Consider the following 20073-nt stretch of genomic DNA (forward strand, 5'->3'; position numbering starts at 1 on the left):
CACATGCATAAAGGAATACTAGGGATTACAGATGTGCAAAATACTTGGGAGAAAAAAGTGAGAGGATCAGAGGTGCTGGCTAAAGAATATTTTAGCTTTAACTGTAATGCTTCATTTTTAAAAGGAGAAAGCATCTGTGCACTACTTGTGTAGTTAGAAATTAAAAAAGTAAATAATACATAAATGGACACATGCACACAGGAATATATTGTGTACATATTTAAGAATAAATGTAATGTATTGAAGGAATAAATACATGAAAGAATGCAAGCGTCCATGCAGCAATGCTTGAACCCGAGATAAAATGTATGGAAGAAATCATGAATGAGTGTAAGTGTTAATGAATACATTCAAATATTTAAAAAGTCAAATGCTAGCATGAACAACTCATCATAAATACCATAATATATGCCTGCATGTAAGAAGAAAGAGTGAAGTTATGCATGAATAGATAACTGATGGATGGATGAATGGATGCATGAGTGGATATACAGAGGAATACAGCAATGCCTAATCGCTTGTTTGAGCATTCAATGCATGAATGTGTAAATTCATGAGTACATGCTGGTTTGCGTGATGGCCTAAGTGGAGGGTGCCAAGAATAAACAGATAATGTAAATTTCACTTGCCATGGGAGAAGACAGAAGCGAAGTAGAACAAGATTCAAGATCTGCATGCCCAACATCACTAAAGGAAGTGGAGTTTTGACGGTAGGCTGGGATTCGTGGAGCATTTGGAAGAAGGCACGGGTATGTGTTTGGGAGAGGGGCACAGAAAATAAGAGGACAGCACCCAAGAAACTTCACCCTTGCTTGTGCCAGGGCCTGGTGGAGGCCCTGGAAGGTGGCTGAAAGGACAGCGGGCAGGCACTTGAACTGTCGTGAGTGGTGGGTCCATCCTGGAGGCAAGCAGACTCCTGAAGAATCATCTGTGTGCCATTAATGTCACCATAGCTAACCCTTTCACCTTCAACTGATCCTAACCTAAACACTCTTCAATAAAGATGTAAGTCACAGTCAGTCACCTACATAAAATATTTTAAAAGTCACATATTTCATATCCCATTCCTGGGAATGCCAAAGAGCCTTGACAATATAGTCAACCTATATGAACAACTCGACAACTTTCCTTTAAAACTGGAGGTCACAGTAAACTAGTTAAGAGGCAATGCCCAAAGTACAGATCCCGCTTTAACTCCTGATGTCAGCATTTAAATAAAACTGGAGCTACAAGAGGCAAAATGCTCTTTTATCAGAAAGTGAATTTTCCTCAGTTGTAGAATGATCAACTCAGTTTATCTATATTATGGTTTCCTTTTCCTGATAGGATGGTAAGTTAAAAATTCCCCCATAGCTCAGTGGTAAAGAATCCTCTTGCAATGCAGGAGTTGTGGTTTTGATCCCTGGATTGGAAAGATTCCCTGGAGGAGTGCATGGCAACCACTCCAGTATTCTTACCTGGAGAATCCCCACGGACAGAGGAGCTTGGTGGCCACAGTCCATGGGGTTGCAAAGAGTCGGACACAACTGAGTGACTAAGCATGCATATATGCATGTCCTTCAATATGGTTCCTTGACCCTTAGATATCTGTCCGTCTGTCTACCTGCCTGCCCTAACTTGGAAATATGTGCCATCAGGCCCAGCCTGCCAGGTGCAGGTCAGTCAGGTTTAGTTCATTCACTCGGCACCCACCCCAGCATCTGCAATCCCTCTGCCTCCCGCCTGCGGTTTACCTGTTGGGTGGAGGAACACAGGCGACACTGGCTAGCATTACTGAAGAACACGTTGATGAGCTTCCAATCATTTTGAAAGTCAAGTTGCTGTAAAAAAGAAATAAAGGACGATAGCATGAAAAAGAGATGGCAGGGAATCCTGGTGCCAAAAGAGCTTCTTTCTTTGCATGTCTTTTGATTTCATACAACCCCTCCCAAAACCATATGTATGGGTTTTTTCAAAAGGAGACATATAGTGTAGGCATTTAAAGCTGTACAACTTTAGAATCTACTAGATCAGAATCCCCAAGATCCGTGGCTCAGACGGTAAAGAATCTGCCTGCAATGCGGGAGACCCGGGTTCAATCCCTGCTCTAGAAGGCAATATGGAAAAATTCATCAAAACTTTTTTAAGAGGCTTACCATTAGATCCAACAATCCATTTCCAAAAATGAGTCTTAAGGAAATGGATGTGTGAAAGACTTAGCTACAATGATGAAGCCTTGTCATAAGAGTCAAAAGTTGGAAACAATATAAATGTCTAAAACAGAGGATTGCTGTGTAAAGTATGGAATGCTCATGACATGAAATACCATGCGACTGTTCAAACAGTGCTGGAAAGCATATTGCCATCAGCAGAAATATGATATCAAGAAAAGCAGACTGTAAAAAGTATATACATCAAGTAACGGCTATTTTATAAAATGTATACAAACGTATGTGCTTGGAAAAATTATGCAAGGGAATGTACACCGTCAACAGTAATTATCTCTAGACATCAGGTTTAAGGATGCTTTGGGATGGTTTCAGTATTCTTTTGTTTATCTGTGTTTTCTGATCTTCTCTAATGAACATGTGTTACTTGTGGAACAAAAAAACAAACTTCTGTTTTGTAAGAGGCAGCATGGTGCTCTGGAGGAGCATTAGATGTGAATCAGGCACTTTTGATTTTAGCTCTAACTAACTGGCTGTGAACTCAAACAGGTCATAAGACTTTCTGGGGCTTCAGTTTCCTCATCTGTAAAATGACAGGATTTGATTCAAGACCTCTAGCCATTCTCCAGAATGTTATGATCATTCCAGAAATTTGAGAAGTCTGTAGTTTGGAAGAAGCCACTCTTTATAGCACTGCTCCTATATTTGCCCCTCTCCTTGTATATATTGGGATGACCTGGCTTGAACACCCTGACTCTTTAATGAATGCATGGCTGGCTGAGACAGTGGCTTCCCTTGGTTCCAGTGGTTCAGGCTAAGTCCCTCATTAAAAGCTAGCTTGGTAGCAGATCTTGCCTGGATTTGATACTTGTCCATAAGGAGAGCACAAAAGATTAGAGGCAGCTTATTACAAACTCATATATGAGCTTCTGAGTAAAGGGTGTCTACACTTCTAGGAGTGTGGGGACTAGGGCCCCAGGATGCATGTGACAGAAGCCTCCACCCAAGAACTAGAATGGGTGTGATGATTAATAATGACAGGAACAGTCTCTTTAACGACAATGACAGCTGTGGGCTGGCACTGGGCACTGTCTCTGTGCTAGGCGCACCCAGCACCTCACTGAATCCACCCCAAGCCCTGCGCTGCAGGCCCTCGTATTATTCTCATTTCATAAATGGGAAAACTGAGGCTTAGAGAGGTTAAGTGCCTTACCCAGCATCACACAGCTAATAGGTGGAAATTCAGGATTCACCCTCCAACAGGTGTCCCTCTAGAACCCTAGATTTCAACCACCTCACTGAGCAAGAAGTTATTTAGTTCATCTGCTGACTTCGACAGGACCAAACTGGGGATATGAGAAGAGGTCCTGTGTTCTACTGGCCTCCAGAGGGTACCAGGGGCAGGGGTGTTCTTGGAGGGCCCAGGCCACACTGGTTGCCAAGCTCAGGGCATGATGGCTGCAGGGCCTTGGTTGCCTGGTGTCTTTGGTCTGATGGCCTCCCAGCAGATAGAACAGCCCCCAGCAGAGTCGGATGGATTCTTACCTGGTTCTCTTTCATGTTCCTCACCAGGTCTTTGGCCTGAATCCACAAATCTCTGCACAGAGGGAAGGGAGCCAAGAGAATAGTCAGTTAAACACAACTTTGTCAGGGGCTGAAAGCTTGCCGCCTGCCCCAGCCTACGCACAAGGCTCTGAGCAGGAGGCTGCATTGCACCCCTCCTGAGTCCTGGAAGGCAGACACTGACCTGATTTTTTTATTAGGCCCATCAACAGACTAAAGTCAGCACAGGAGACACATTTCGGCTTTGACTTAACACAGATCTCTCTTTTAAAGCCTCTTTGACTCTTCCAGCACCACCACCCTCCCCCCCAACCCCACTCGCCATCAAATCCTCCCATCTAGATGCCAAGGACGACAGAGAGTCAGAAAAAGAACTTACTCAGCAGCATCATGGTGTACCACTTCCGTCCCAAGAGTGCATATGGGCTTCAGAACAGATGGGCTGAAGTATCTGATGACATCTGAAAGGACTAAAGAGAGAGCTGGTTTGAGGCTGTGTTCCCAGCAGCCAATGGTCACCTGTAAAGACTGACCCACTCTGGTGAGGTGCCAAGGTCACTGCCCCTGCCCCAAAGCATGACCTGCCTTGGGCTGTGAGGTCCACCTTGTAGCAGGCCCTTAGAAGTGAACAGAGTTGAGAAAAAGGAGCATCCATCGGGTGCCAGGCCAGCCAAGTGCTAAGCCCTGAGGTATGTGTGTGTGAAGGGAAACCGAGGCTGGGGGAGGCTACACCAGCTACCCGAGGTGGCTGGGATCTGAGCCTGAGCACTCAGATCCCACAGTTCTTCACTGTCCTGCACTGTGTACTTGTTAGGGAAAGTGTGCTGGGATGGGGGACTCGGCAGGCTGCCTCCCTGTCCTCCCTCCTCCTGAGAGTGACAGCAGAGCGGGAAAGCTCCGGGGAGCACACAGAAGATGCGTCCCAGAGCTGACAGCCAGAGGACCGCTAAAAATAGTGCTGTCAGGAGCAGTTAGGCTGTGTCTGCTCCAGAGAGAGGAGAGGGCAGACGGGAGAGTGTCACGGCAGCGAAGTGGTGTCCCCCTCCCTGGCCCCTCTTTCTACCGCCCCCATCCACAAGTGCCTGGGGCTTTTTGGAGCAGAATCCAAAAGACAGCTTTAGAGGGGCTGCTTTTGAAGGAAGCTGACACTGTGCAGGTAGCAGAGAGAGAAGGGGCAGGAGAGCGGGAGTTGTCCACTGGGCTTTGTCTGCTTGGGCAGCCCTCTCAGTCACCTGGGGCCACAACTTCTTCATCCTCAACCCAAACTCATGAGCCTCCTTTATGGTGCCCTGACCGGCCTGCGGACGGAGCCCACCCCCCACGCGTGGTGGGAACCCAGAGCTGAAGGTGACAGGGTCAGTGTGGGTGTGTCTGTGTGAGAGTGTGCATGTGTGAGTGGATGGGGGATGGGGCACTTTCTCTTCCGCACATCAGGAGGGTCTTTGAGGATGAATGACAAAACAGCCTGCTGTGACATATTTGAAAGTGAACGGCTCTCCAGGTTATTGAGTGAGTGAAAGTCGTTCAGTAGTGTCTGACTCTCTGTGACCCCATAGACTACACAGTCCATGGAATTCTCCAGGCCGGAATACTGGAGTGGGTAGCCATTCCCTTCTCCAGGGTATCTTCCCAACCCAGGGATGGAACCCAGGTCTCCCGCATTGCAGGTGGATTCTTTACCAGCTGAGCCACCAGGGAAGACCAAATTAAGGGTGTTTGTAAAACACTGCTTCTTTGTGATCAAACGTGGCCTTGGGTCTTTTCACACCAATCTGCCCGTTATTTTATTCTAGGGCTGCTGGCACCTGCTCTGTCCTAGTTATCCCTCTCTGGAGTCAGAACAAAGGACGCAGGCTGTGGGGCTGGGCCGCCTGGGTTCCTAGGGATTCTGCCACATACTGACCGTGTAACTTTGGGAAGGTCTGTTTACCTCCCTGAGACTCAGTTTTCCCCTCTGCACAATGGCACAATGGCTGTGGTGTGTGAGAGGACACAGCTAGACTGGAAGGGCTCTAAGGTTCTGGGGTTGAAGGACAGATGGGCTGAGCTCGGGCCTCCATGCCCCTGTAGCACTTTCTTCTGGAAGACCAGTTGCTCCTCTGTGGGCTTGACTACCCAATATTGCCCCCTCCCTGGCCCATCCCTCTTAGTTAGACTGGCTTCACTGCCAGCTCCAGGTGAGTCCTGTCCCTAAGGGCACGCAGGTGCACCTGCCCTCACCGCCCTGCCTTCTGCTGCTCCTCTGGCCAGTGGGGCTCCTGGCCATGCTGTACTTAATGGGGGGCTAGCAGGATTTGTTACCAGGTTGTGCAGGGACCCCCAAAATGGAGACAGACTGAGAAATCAGGTAAAGCCATAGCTGTGCTTACGGTTTCAGGATCTAAACTACATCCCATCTTCCTAGACTCCCCCAAATACACCACTTCGTTTCTATTTTCCTACCAGTTAAAGGTAAATAGGGCCAAACCTAGCCTGAGCTGAGACAGTCACCAAGTCACAGGGGCCCGCTCCTTCTGAACCCTTGACCCTTTGCAAGAGGACCCCTCCACCGCTTTGGCCACCAATGTCCCCTCACCTGTCAATCAGATCCTGGAGGGCTGGACACCAGGCCTCTGCCTCCCCTGATGGATGGCAAGGGCAGATGGCAGGACCAGTGTCTTATTTATCCCTCACTCTGCAGGGAGCCTCATAATTCCCAGGTCCTTGGTGACATTTATGGGCTGAACTGACAGGGCACCAGTTACCTCACTTGTTATTATGCTCTGCTCAAGTGTCAGCTCAGGAGAGCATTTGCATTGCCACCCGAGTCTTTTCACTCTAATTATGGAGTGAAAAGTGGTATTCTTGCTCTTGGCTTCTGAACACCAGCCATAGATGACTATCCACCAGGCTAATTCAGCTGGCATTAAGGCACTCAGGGGTTTCAGGATGACTTAATCGAGTTGCAAGGAACCTCTGATATTAAGGGAAAAAAAAAAAGAAACATGCTACATATAACATATTCCTAAGAACATTCATATATAAAAGGCCAAAATGTTAATGGACTTCCCTGGTGGCTCAGACAGTAAAGCATCTGTCTACGATGTGGAAGATCTGGGTTACTGATTATCTGACTCCTTGCAACTCCATGGACTGTAGATGCCAGGCCCCTCTGTCCATGGAATTGTCCAGGTAAGAATATTGGAGTAGGTTGCCATTTCCTCCTCCAGGGGATCTTCCTGACCCAGGGATCAAACCCAGATCTCCTGTATTGCAGGCAGATTCTTTACCATCTGAGCCACCAGGGAACCCCAATGATTATCTCTAGATGGAGGGATTATGGTTAGTTTTCATTCTTCTCATTTCACTTTGCTGAAGCCAATTGATATATCTATTTTGTAAGTAAGGGGAGTTACTACAAAATGAAATGAACTGATAATTGGAGCTGGGTCTTCTCCTGGGTGTGGTGGTGGGGGCAGTGAATGGTGGACAGTTTCCAGACAAAGTGCCGTAAGTCCCGCCTTGGGGTCCTGAGGGAGAAGCTGCCTCGGGATTTGGGCCCAGGCACCCCGACCCCTCTCCTACATCCCTTAACCTTAACCCCGTGTCTCTTGGAGTCTTCTCACTCAGGGACCCTCGGACACATCTCTCACGCCTTCAAGGGACGTGACTCTTCACACTCTGGCTCCCTCTCTGTCCTCTCAGAATGCCTCCCCTTTCCTCAGGCCCTGCCACAATGTGGCCAGTAGGGCACATCCTCTTCTTTGACCAAAGGGCTGCTGTGTTGGGAGGGACAGGGACAATCTGGATTCCGGCCATGAAAACACCGAACTCACCAGTCACCACTCCCATGCACGCTTGCGGCTCCTGCTTTTCAGTCCTGCAAGTAGAACAAACATACAAATGTCAGCTTGAGTTTGTCGCCTAGCAATGCTTGCCCTCAACTGCTGTGGTCTCTTTCACCACAGGCTTCGGCTTAGCATTGCTCTGATTCTGGATTTATCCTTCCTGGAGACAGAGGCACACCTCAGAGGCCAATGGAGCTGCCAAAATAGGGTGAGCAGCTCTGGACCCTCCTCCCCGCCCCTCTAGTCTGGTCCCAAGTTGGAAGGGGACACAGACCACCACGTAGAACGAGCCTGACCCTGGTCCAACTCTGCTTGCATCCCCCGGAGCAGAGCACAGAGGCTGGAGGAAGAGCAAGAACCCCTTACTCAGCCCTTCCCGCTGTCCCTCCCTTATTCACCCCAGGGAGCCAGGGGGATTCCCGCACAGAACGCTGGATGAAGAGGCAGGGGTTTGTGTTCTGGTCTCCACTATTCTGCCTGCCCCTAAGGGAGCCTGGAGCCGGCGTCTCCTCCCTGGCCCTCAGGTCTCCCCACCAATGAAGCAGGGAGACAACAAGAGCTGATCAACCTGGAGGCTCAGCTCAGCTCTGTTGCTCTGGGGTTCCCGAACAATTACCATTCTTGTTCCTCCAGGTCGTCCGTCCCTGAGTCTGGAGGCTGGAAAAGATATGGGGTATGAGCAGCCCAGCCAGGGAAGGTGGCAGAGCCTGTCCTGGGGAGACCCCAGCTGCCTGCCGTACACCCCCTCCCACCAACAAAAGGGAATCCCTGGATCCAGAAAATGGCCAGACCTGCCTGCATTCGTTTTTCAGGGAGAGAAGAAAGGATGTTAAATTTTCTCCAAAGCTTGCTGGTCCAAACTCAGGGAATAACAGGTGTAACCTTTTTCTTTAGATTAGAAAACTGGGTGCGGGAGCTTAGACTTAAATGTGTCTCTGTAGAATGTTAACGTCCTTCATAGAAACACAATAAGTTGTTTCATTGTGACTTTCCATACTCTAAAATAATTAGATAATCTAATACACAATCTAAAATGTGTCTGGTCTGTCTCCCTTGCCTAGAATGAAAACTCCAGGAGGGCAGGAATTTGCCTCTGTTTTGTTCTTGATTATATTCTTCAGACCTAGAACAGCATCTGATGTGTCATAAGTACTCAGTAAATACTCACTCGATACTATTTTTTGAATGAACAATGTAAGTGTTTGATTGTCCTCTTGGTAAAAGCTGAACCACACAGGACTCAGTTGGAGAGTTTCCCTGGTCATAGGGCAGAGGTGAGACCATGAGAATCTTGTCTTTTGTGAGGTCCCAGGGATGCCTGGGGCTTCCCAGATGGTGTTAGTGGTAAAGAACCCGCCTGCCAATGCAGGAGACATAAGAGACGCAGGTTCGACCCTTGGGTTGGGAAGATCCCCTGAAGGAGGAAATGGCAACCCATTCCAGTATTCTTGCCTGGAATATCCCATGGACAGAGGATCCTAGCAGGCACAGTCCATGAGTTCACATAGAGTTGGACATGACTGAGCGACTAAGCACAGAGATGCTTGGAATTGTGCCCAGAACACTGAAAATGTTCAGCACATATTAGCTGTTGTCAATAGTAGTATTTTCACAGGTTCTGACACAAATTCTCTCTCTCAAAACTCCTAGAACAGTGTCTCCAGGTGTGGTGATCACAGGTGACGATGTACCCTCACTACCTTACACCCAGCCTGCTGCTGCTTCCCTTTAAAGGGCCTGCCTGTCCTTAAGGACCCGGCTTCAAAGACAGCCAGTCAGTCTGTAAAAATGGGCCACATCTCTGGCTCCCTCTGGGGAGGACAGGCTGACTCTCCTCTGACTGGGATGGAGTCCTCTCTTCTTTTCAATGAGAGGGAGCGTGAAAAAGTTTTCTGAGGGAAAGTAACACTTTAAACAGAAAACCACATGCAGGTGAAGTCCTGAGGGAGGCCTGGCTCTGGGGCTGAGGCAAAGGGGTCAGCCTGTGCCTGGCCAAAGTGGACGTGACTGACAGTAGAGGTTTTCCTCAGAAAAGCTGGATGGGGGTGGTGAGGGGAAGGAAGGGAGAGAACAAGAGGAACAAGGTAGAGAGAGTATGGGAGAGCTCAGGGAGAGGTCACAGAGGGGAAGGCTGGAACAAACCCAGCAAACTCCTTTGCCACCATTTTGACAACTGCTGGCCATTTTCCCCCCATGCTCTTCACTGGCTGCATGTTCTGTGGCCCTAGAGACACATAACTGAGACACAAGCCCTGGCTTCAAGGAATTTGATAAAGTGGATTATAACCTCCCTGGCATGGCAAATGTCTGTGACTCTTAGTTAAGAGGGATAAAAGGTCACAGATAGCATACTGCTGCTGCTGCTGCTGCTAAGTCACTTCAGTCATGTCCGACTCTGTGTGACCCCATAAAGGGCAGCCCACCAGGCTCCCCCGTCCCTGGGATTCTCCAGGCAAGAACACTGGAGTGGGTTGCCATTTCCTTCTCCAATACATGAAAGTGAAAAGTGAAAGTGTAGTTGCTCGGTCGTGTCCGACTCTTCGCGACCCCATGGACTGCAGCCTACCAGGCTCCTCCATCCCTGGGATTTTCCAGGCAAGAGTACTGGAGTGGGGTGCCATTGCCTTCTCCGTAGCATACTGCAGTGTAACCCTATTTAGGTCATACACACTTTCTCTCTCACACACACACCCTATATATTGAAGTGTGTGTGTGTTTGTATATGGCTGTTGAGACAAGAGAATAGGAGATATGAACGAGATCTTCCATTTTTTAATACTATCTCCATGTGTTTTCATTTTTTCCCTATAATGAATGTCTGTCACAAGTGTTAGTTTGAAAACAATTTTGATGACTCTGATCTTTAACACTCTGTGAGGAAAAGGAAGTCCAGAGCAATTAAACAAACAGGTGCTAGCATCGGTCACAAGGAAGTGCTAGGCCTTGGAGCAAAAGCACCGGCTTTCCACCTTCCTTCTTTCTCATTTCACTATCTTCCATTGTCTTTCCCTATCCTGATGTCTTTCATAAACCAGGCTGAGTTCATGAGAGCTGACTCTCAGGGCAGACAGAGGCAGGCAGCCTCCTACGAACTGTGCTCTTGGGGCTTATCCTGAAGGTTGAGGATAATGATCGGGGGCTGGGAGACCATCATGGACTGAAAGCATCTCCCAGCACCCTGGGGTCCCAGGAGGAGAGAGGGTGAGCTGAGTGACAGCAGGAACTGCGAGGCTGAATAATTCATGAGTCAAAGAACTCTCTCAGAGCCAGGACCAAAGAGTGGAAACCGCTGATTGGTTTAACTTTAGAAACCTGGCTTGGAGTGGAGAGTTCCCTGCAGGGAATTTCCCTGCCTCAGGAAGGAGAATGCGTGAGTCCTCCAGCCAGTGTCACGCTCTCGGCTCTGGGGACACACAGGCTCGGCAGCGGCAATGTGCTCCTCGGGGCAGAAAATCTCTCTTCTCATTATTCCCACCTCTCCTTTACATCCCTCCCGCTGGGACACCTCCACCTTCACCCTCATCCATGTGCACGCACGTACACACACCGTCACACTTGCAGGCTTAACCCCACCATCACAAGTAGCAAAGAACAAGGGTGGGAGCCCTGGCTGAAGATTTCACTGGGCCCTGGTCAGTTTTTCTAATGTGAAGTCTTCACCTATGGCCAGTGCTGTGTGCAGGGAAGTAGGATATAGCAAGGAGGCAGCCTGGGCCAGGGGCAGGGGCTGAGGCTGCAGGGGTGCAGAGGGCAGCGGTGACACAGAGGACAGGGGGAAGGAAACAAGGTGGGCAGAGATGGGAGGAAGACATGGAAGGGGAGAGGCGAGGGTGTACTGGTTCAGGTGTGAGGGGTACAGGGCAGAGCTGAGAACACCTGACTAGTGGTCCATGCAGCTGGGACTGCTGGGACTTGAGGGGCAGCAGTGCTAAGACCAGAGCAGTGGGGCTGTGGGAAGCCAGGACTGAAGCCTCCGCTCTTCCTGCTTATCCCTCTCTCCTCTCTCCATCCTTCCCTTATCGCTCCCTTTCTCAGTTCCTGACCACATAAAACAATACCACTTCAAAGTTATTAGCAAAGATGGGTATATTTTTAAAAATTTGCCAAGCAGGTAAGGACATTTTTCTTTTCTATCTCATAAGTAGATAGTTTAAGAGATTGCTTTTAAATTTCTGTGTGATTTTTGGCTTATTTATCAATAGGTTTGATTTACTCATGAGAAAGTTCAAAAGTTTCTTCATCCTAATGTAAAGAGAGTCAGTCACTCAATTTAAAACAACAACATCAACTCAGAACCCTAGATTTTAGGATTTTTCCAGTTCAGAGAATGTTCTCTCTCCCCAGGTGAAACATTCTTCCTGGTTACTAGGAGCTCATTCAAAGAATCCTCAGTCCCAAACCCCACCTCCCACCTCCATCTCCTTGCTATACTCACGTTGCCAATGGCTGCCACAAATTTAATATCAGAAGGTCTCAGAGAGTGAACTGCAAAGACAAGAACCCATGTAAGAAGATCAGATCTACATTTTGCACAGTGTGGGCCCAGGATGCTAAATGGGAGAAGCAGACCCAAGGCCCTCACCCCAAGAATGCCCCAAGGTTGGCCATGGGAGGGGGAATCTGAAGACCAAGAAGTCACTGGAAGCCCTAAACCTGCTCCAAAGAGGCTCAGTCCTCAGTGGAGGCCACACTGCTGACTGGTCTCAGGATCTCCAAGTAGGTGTCCCATGGAAAGTTATTCACGGACCTCCTTTCCTTCTCACCTGGCACTCTTTCTGCCTCTCACTTCCCTCTATCCCTTGACTCTGCATTTCTCGGCCACCATTAATAAGACAGCAACACAGAAAAATGAAAACCATTTGGGTTCAAAAGGGATCATGTCGGCTTGGAGGCTTGCCAGGGAACAGGGCTGTGAACAGCCCTCATAAATATCAGACACAAGCTGCAGGAAGCCTCCACCACCTACTTGGGTCACTAGCATCCTTAAAATTAAGTTTCCTTAGAAACCACTGATATATTCCTTGGTCATGTTATGGGGGCATTAAGGGTAAGCCTCCTAAAGAAGCCACTTCCTAGGAAGTACGTCGATTTCTTTTTCTAACCACACTTGTTACGTGACAGAATAGTAAGAATAGCATGCTTAACTGGAAATCCTGGTAAGCCAGTACAATGCAAACAAAGCCATTAAACACAGTCCACAATGCAGCCATGTAAGACGATAAAGCTGGAGAAGAGGACCAGCTCAACAGCAACATTCATAGCATCCAGGTATTAAATGAACCTAACCCATTATAGGAAAAAATATGTCTAGAGCAGCCACTGCGGCTACATTACAGGATTGGGAAGGTACGTGCATAGCCAAGATCCAACCCACAGCTCCTGTGACGTGGTCCACCCACCTGGAGGTGAGCTCCCAGGGGTCTCCTTCACCCAGGTAAAGCCACCATGGGGCCATGTTGGTTTTATCTCTTGAGTGGTGTGTTGGGCTGTGTCCCTCCACAGAAATGACTGAGGATATCAAAAGAGGAGGGACTGAGAACAGGGAGAAGAGGGAAGATGTGAACAGCCAAAGGTGCAAGTAGAGTGGGGCTCAAGCCTCTGCCAGCCACACCAGAGAGAAGACGCTGGCCTTCCTGGCTCATGGCTCAGGGTCACGTACCTGAGATAGAAGGCACGCTGGATCCTGGAGAAGGCACATTCTCTGGGTTGCAAAAGAATGAAAAACTCTTCAGGCTCTGCCCCTGAAACCAAATGTCAGAAATATCAACTGCCTTGTAAGGGAATGTTACAGGTCCTGAAAACTTGATGTAGAGATGACCATGTGCTTATTCTATGAGGCTTAAAATCCAGAAGCAACAATTGTCCATAGTCATGCTCTTTTAACCCTATATCCAGTTCACTTAGTAAAAGGAGACATATGCCTGTTGAGAACGATTTTAGAGGTGGCAAGTAAGGATGCCTCAGAACAGTAGGGTAGAGAGGGAGGGAGGCAGGATAAAGAATAAAAACCAACTGGTGATAATGAGAAAGTTCTGGAGATAGAGAGTGCTGACAGGTACACAGCAATGTGAATGTACTCAATGTCACTGAACTGTACACTCAAAAATGATCGATTTTATATTATGCATATTTTATCACAATAAAAAGGAAACCATGAAGAGACCCAATATATCTAGACTAAAAATTTTTTAAATCTCTTCTATAGTGTTATATTTTTTGAATTATCTACTTTCCTTCTTTAAATTTGATTGCTTATACAAAAGCGGGTATATGGGGCATTAAGTTATTTAAAGCTGGGAATTGGATAAAGTGGAAATTGGGAGACTCTTGTGTCCCTACTGGAACAGAATGTGTCCTAAGCCCAGAGGGGCTGCTGAAAGCAAGTGTGTGTAGTGGGGGGAGGGCTGGTCCTCAAGACCACTTGGCTGCCTCAGATGCCCATGTACATCCAAAGCAGCCTCCACTTCTGGGAATCAGGTGGAGGACTTTGGGAAAGGAGGTCATATGTATTCTCCCTAGAACTGAGAGTAAAAGGGGAAATATTCCAATGGGGGAAAATGTGCAGTAAATTGGTTGCACATCTGTGACCAGGAGACACAAGTTAATTTCTCATGAATCACTGATTTCAGTAAGAGATAAAGCATTTACTCTCAACTCTTATCTTGTAGATGTTCTGGGAAAACCTCACCCAAATGACTTCGGATAACTCACAGCATCTGCTTCAAGGTTCACAGAGATAACCAGGCTGTTTATAAGTCTTTCTGGGCACTTCTGGGAACTACCTGCTCAGTCTGAAGAGATTGTGAGCCCCAAATTCCAGGAGCTACAGTTATGCTGCCTCCACTCTGCCAGGTAACCTGCCTGTCCCAGGGGAAGCAGCTCACTTCGTCTATACCCCCAAGGCCTCAGGGAAGGGCCTGTCAACTTGTATCAAGACTAGGACTCACCCTTCAGAAGGGAAGTCACTACCTCTCCCATGAAGACAAAGCCCTTACCTCTGGCCACAGCTGCTCTTCCAATGTGTTCTCTCCAGGGGAAGTATGGGCCTGGGTCGTTCCTAAAAGAAAGCAAGAACTGTCCTGGTTATTTATCTGGAATTAACTCCCTGCTCTAGATTCACAGCTTTCGTGCTTTTCCTCTCCACCCTACCTATTTGCCCTGCTCATTAATGTGCCTTGTGTTAGGAACGTCCAGGTTCCATTCCTCCAACTATCACCTCCATTGTTTGGGACCCTGTACATCCATTAATGCAGCCTCTTAAGGCAGAATCCCTAGGTTGAGAAGCAAAAGTGTCATCTGGGAGGGGTTAGCAATAACCCTATATCTTGCACAGACACATTACTGCAGATTGCTTTGTGGGTTCCTTAGTGAAGGGCAGAACTCTAGGGGAGAGTGATGTTGGACAAATAACCGCTGTTTTTTGGGGATCCGGGATGAATCAGGGAAAGCGGAGGACATTCTGGAACAGTCTGAAGGGTGATGTGAGCTTAAGACAAGAGCTAATAGTGGCATTCCCAATAGCCATGACTGTACATAATAGCTGGACAAGGGCTGTCTTCAGACATCTTACTGAACATGAAATGAAGAGGAAGAAAAGGCAGGTGGAGAGACTGCTAAGACACTGTTCTCGTCCCAGCTTACTTTGTGCCAGTCTTTTAAAACTTGGTTTTTAAAAAATTTTATGTACAATGAGAGATTCACTTTATAAGCCAATGAGTTTCCCCATCAAACCTTTAGCTTTCTAAATACACAAATAAGGATATAGCACAGTAACAGCACTCTAAATAAAGGAACGAAAACAATCACCCACGGTGACAGCACCCCTATAGCCAAGAGCGGTTTCATGTGCTCACACTCATGTCCACCATCAGGCTCCTGATCAGTCTCACTTTTCACTCAGTTGTAATCAGTGGGGATGCAATCTTGTATCCTACAAGCTCCTTTAATGCTGTAACTTGAACTTTCTTTTTCACACTGATACATAATCTTGATGCTTACTTCAACAGCGTCAAGAAACATTTATGTACTGATATGTAATCAGAGGTCTGGCTCCCTTGCTCCCTCTGGCTTCTCTCCACCCAGCTCTCTGTCCAGGGTGCACATTCCTTGAATGGGCATGCCATGCGAGAACCCCCAGACAGCATCAGACAAGGCCAAAGGGAAGCCTGACTTGGGGAGAGGGGACTTGATTTCTTTTCCACTCCAGCCTTCTTCTGCAGTTTTGCTTCCTGAACCTGAAAAGAATTTATCTGGAGTTTCATGAGGGACAAGAGTGTATTTCCATTTCATGCCTACAGTGCAATCTGGCATTGATTTCCACGTAGGAAGTCATAACAGAAATGTGGGTTGTGTCCTGCCCCCAGATCTCAGTGACCCTTTGGAAATGCCCAGAAGAAATATTTCTGAGCAGAAAGAAACACAGGATGGGAAGGTGCTGAGATGTGGACAAACACAGAGTGCTTGAAAGGGCTGGAGCACAGGGATCATAACCGGAGGGCAAGGTAGATGAGGCTGCACAGACAGAGGGCAGCCAGGCTGTGGAGCTGTGAACACCAGGCTACTCCATAGGAAACAGGAAGCTGTGACAGGTCTTTGAAGAGATGAACATTAGGGTGTGTTTTAAGATGATCATCACTCTGGGAAGTAGTGGGGTAGATGAATTAGCAGGGGAGAGATTTGAGACCATTTTGGTAATATTCTTTTTAAGCCAGGATAAAAACAAGCATGGAAGTCAATATTTATATGCAGTTTCTAGGTACCCAGCCCTATTCTAAGCACTTACATGAAATAATTCATTTAATCTTCACAATGACTCTGTGAGATAAATGCTATCCTCCCTATCTTACAGTTAAGAAACAGGCCCAGAAAGGGTAAGTGACATTTTAAAGGTGACACAGTGAACAAATGGTGATGGAAGGATTTGAAAACGGGGAGTCTGGCCCCATGGGCCATGCTCAGAACCAAACTAAGTGTAAGTAACAGCCTAGGATCTAGACCAGGGCTCAGTCAACTTCTGGTAACGGGCAAGATAGTCAGTCTTTTAGATTTTTCTGACTATACCGTCTCTGTCACAAATACTCAGCTCTGTTTGTACTAAGAAAGCTACAATAGATAATATGTAAACAAATTAACTTTATAGAGACAAATTTGAATTTCATATAATTTCATGTACCATGAAATATCTTTTTATTTTTCTTAACCATTAAAAAAAGTGTAAAAACCTTTCTGGATATCAACAAACTGATTTTAAAGTTTATATGGAGAGGCAAAATACCCAGAATAGCCCACAGAATATTGAAGGAGAAGAATAAAGTCAAAGGACTGACGCTGCCCATCTTCGAAAGTTACTGTAAAGCTATAGGGTGATATTGGCAGAACAGACAAAGAGATCCATGGAACAAGAGAGAGTTCCCAGACATAGACCCACAGAGAGTCAACTGCTCTCTGATAGGAGTGCAAAGACAACACAAGGGAGGAAAGACAGCTTTTCAACAAATGCTGGGATAACCAGAAGTTCACACGGAAAAAAAAAATCAAACTGAAAATGTAAATATCATTCTTAGATCACAGATCATACAAAAAGAGGTAAAGGCTGAATTTGGCCCATGGGCTATTGTTTGAGAACCGGTGTCTGACTTAGACACTACTAAAAAGAGGTCAAAGTGAAGTGGGAAGATGACATCTCTAGTGATCAGCAATAGCTCTGAGCCCCAGGCATCCCAGGTGGGAGCCTGGATCTACCTCTAGATTACCAGGCTGGTTGCTGCTGCCTCAGCTCCTCCCTGGGCTTTGCCAGCATCTTCACAAGTAGAGGAATACAGGTACTGGAGCAACTCTTGCCTGATCTTTGAGAAATGCCCCACTCAGCACGTCTCCTGGTCTTTCAGGCTTCATGCCTGAGGGGGTAGGGAGTAAACTGCTCTTCAAAGAATGTTTTTGGTCTTTGCTATAAATAGAAGCTCTAATTTAAAAAAGAAAAAAAGATTTTTGTGACCAAGGATATACTTGTACTCTACAGTTCATATATTTTTAAGATTTTTAAAAATTGAATAATATAAGCAAAAGATCTAGCCCAGTGTCTACTTCACTTCACCAATGAAGTAAAGTTTTACGGAGAGAAGAAGCAGAGTGTAGGGCATGAGGCACTGTTCTAAAAAGGAAAAGATGAAGGACAATATACAAAGTGTATATTGAGATACATTCAATTTGCTGAAAGCTATTGTTTCATTATCAATCCAGAGACATAACCATACAAAATCTACGGGATAGAGCAAAAACAGTTCTTAGAGAGAAGTTCATAGCTATAGAGACCTTCCTCAAAAACAAGAAAAATCTCAAACAACCTAACCTACCACTTAAAAGAATTTGAAAAAGAATAACAGACAAAACCTAAAGTCAGCAAAAGGAAGGGTATAATAAAGACCAGAGAGGAAATAAATAAAATAGAGATTTAAAAAATAGAAAAAAAAATCAATAAAACTGAGCTGATCCTTTGAAAGGGTAAACAAGATTGACAGACATCTGTCCAGGCTCACCAAGAAGAAAAGAGAACCCAGATAAACAAAATAAGATATGAAAAAGGGGACATAATAACCAATACTGCAGAGATATCAAAAACATAAGGAAACGTTATAATCATATGCCATCAAATTTGACAACCTAGAAGAAATGGACAAGTTTCTAGAAACACACTGCCCACCAAAATTGAATCAATAGATAATTTGAAAAAAAAATTAAAGAAATAGGTAAGTTGAAAGATCACTAGAGGTGAAATAAAATCTATAACTAAAAAAGCTCCCTGCAAACAAAAGTCTAGGACCAGATGGCTTCACAGAAAATTCTACCAAACATACAATGAAGAACTGATACCAATCTTTCTCAAACTCTTCCAAAAAATTGAAGAGGAGGGAGTATTCTCAAAGACATTCTATGAAACCACCATTACCCTGGTACCAAAACCAGACAAAGACACCACCAAGAAAGAAATCTACAGGCCAGTATCTTTGTTGAATATAGATGCAAAAATTCTAAACAAAATATTAGCAAATTGAATTCAGTTCAGTTCAGCCACTCAGTCGTGTCTGACTCTTCGCGACCCCATGAATTGTAGCATGCCAGGCCTCCCTGTCCATCACCAACTCCCGGAGTTTACCCAAACTCATGTCCATCGAGTCAGTGATGCCATCCAGCCATCTCATCCTCTGTCGTCTCCTTCTCCTCCTGCCCCCAATCCCTCCCAGCATCAGGGTCTTTTCAAATGAGTCAATTGTTCGCATGAGGTGGCCAAAGTATTGGAGTTTCAGCTTTAGCATCATTCCTTCCAAAGAAATCTCAGGGCTGATCTCCTTCAGAATGGATTGGTTGGATCTCCTTGCAGTCCAAGGGACTCTCAAGAGTCTTCTCCAACACCACAGTTCAAAAGCATCAATTCTTCGGCGCTCAGCCTTCTTCACAGTCCAACTCTCACATCCATACATGACCACAGGAAAAACCATAGCCTTGACTAGACAGACCTTTGTTGGCAAAGTAATGTCTTTGCTTTTGAATATGCTGTCTAGGTTGGTCATAACTTTCCTTCCAAGGAGTAAGCGTCTTTTAATTTCATGGCTGCAATCACCACCTGCAGTGATTTTGGAGCCCCCCAAAATAAAGTCTGACGCTGTTTCCACTGTTTCCCCATCTATTTGCCATGAAGTGATGGGACCAGATGCCATGATCTTTTTTTCCTGAATGTTGAGCTTTAAGCCAACTTTTTCACTCTCCACTTTCACTTTCATCAACAGGCTTTTTAGTTCCTCTTCACTTTCGGCCATAAGGGTGGTGTCATCTGCATCTCTGAGGTTATTGATATATCTCCCGGCAATCTTGATTCCAGCTGCTTCTTCCAGACCAGCGTTTCTCATGATGTACTCTGCATATAAGTTAAATAAGCAGGGTGACAATATATAGCCTTGACGTACTCCTTTTTCCTATTTGGAACCAGTCTGTTGTTCCATGTCCAGTTCTAGCTGTTGCTTCCTGACCTGCATACAGGTTTCTCAAGAGGCAGGTCAGGTGGTCTGGTATTCCCATCTCTTTCAGAATTTTCCAGTTTATTGTGATCCACACAGTCAAAGGCTTTGGCATAGTCAATAAAGCAAAAATAGATGTTTTTCTGGAACCTTCTTGCTTTTTCGATGATCCAGCGGATGTTGGCAATTTGATCTCTGGTTCCTTTGCCTTTTCTAAAACCAGCTTGAACATCTGGAAGTTCATGGTTCACGTATTGTTGAAGCCTGGCTTGGAGAATTTTGAGCATTACTTTACTAGCATGTGAGATGAGTGCAATTGTGCAGTAGTTTGAGCATTCTTTGGCATTGCCTTTCTTTGGGATTGAAATGAAAACTGACCTGTTCCAGTTCTGTGGCCACTGCTGTGTTTTCCATATTTGTTGGCATATTGAGTGCAGCACTTTCACAGCATCATCTTTCAGGATTTGAAATAGCTCCACTGGAATTCCATCACCTCCACTAGCTTTGTTTGTAGTGATGCTTTCT

The 20073-nt window shown here is 46.2% G+C and overlaps 1 protein-coding gene across 1 annotated transcript in view; it reads right to left on the bottom strand.

The window, feature by feature from the left end:
• The window catches only part of PLB1 (phospholipase B1), a 97739-nt gene extending 90089 nt beyond the window's left edge, over positions 1-7650 (bottom strand). The window contains exons 1-4 of the mRNA XM_070798949.1: positions 7526-7650; positions 4090-4180; positions 3693-3744; positions 1734-1820 (exon numbers count right to left, since the gene is read on the bottom strand). Of these exons, the coding sequence (XP_070655050.1) occupies positions 1734-1820; positions 3693-3744; positions 4090-4180; positions 7526-7541 (246 nt within the window). The 5' untranslated portion in view covers positions 7542-7650. The remainder of the gene's footprint in view (positions 1-1733; positions 1821-3692; positions 3745-4089; positions 4181-7525) is intronic.
• Between the last annotated feature and the right edge of the window lie 12423 nt (positions 7651-20073).

The sequence above is a fragment of the Bos indicus genome, chromosome 11 (assembly GCF_029378745.1).
Source record: "Bos indicus isolate NIAB-ARS_2022 breed Sahiwal x Tharparkar chromosome 11, NIAB-ARS_B.indTharparkar_mat_pri_1.0, whole genome shotgun sequence".
Classification (NCBI taxonomy): Eukaryota; Metazoa; Chordata; class Mammalia; order Artiodactyla; family Bovidae; genus Bos; species Bos indicus.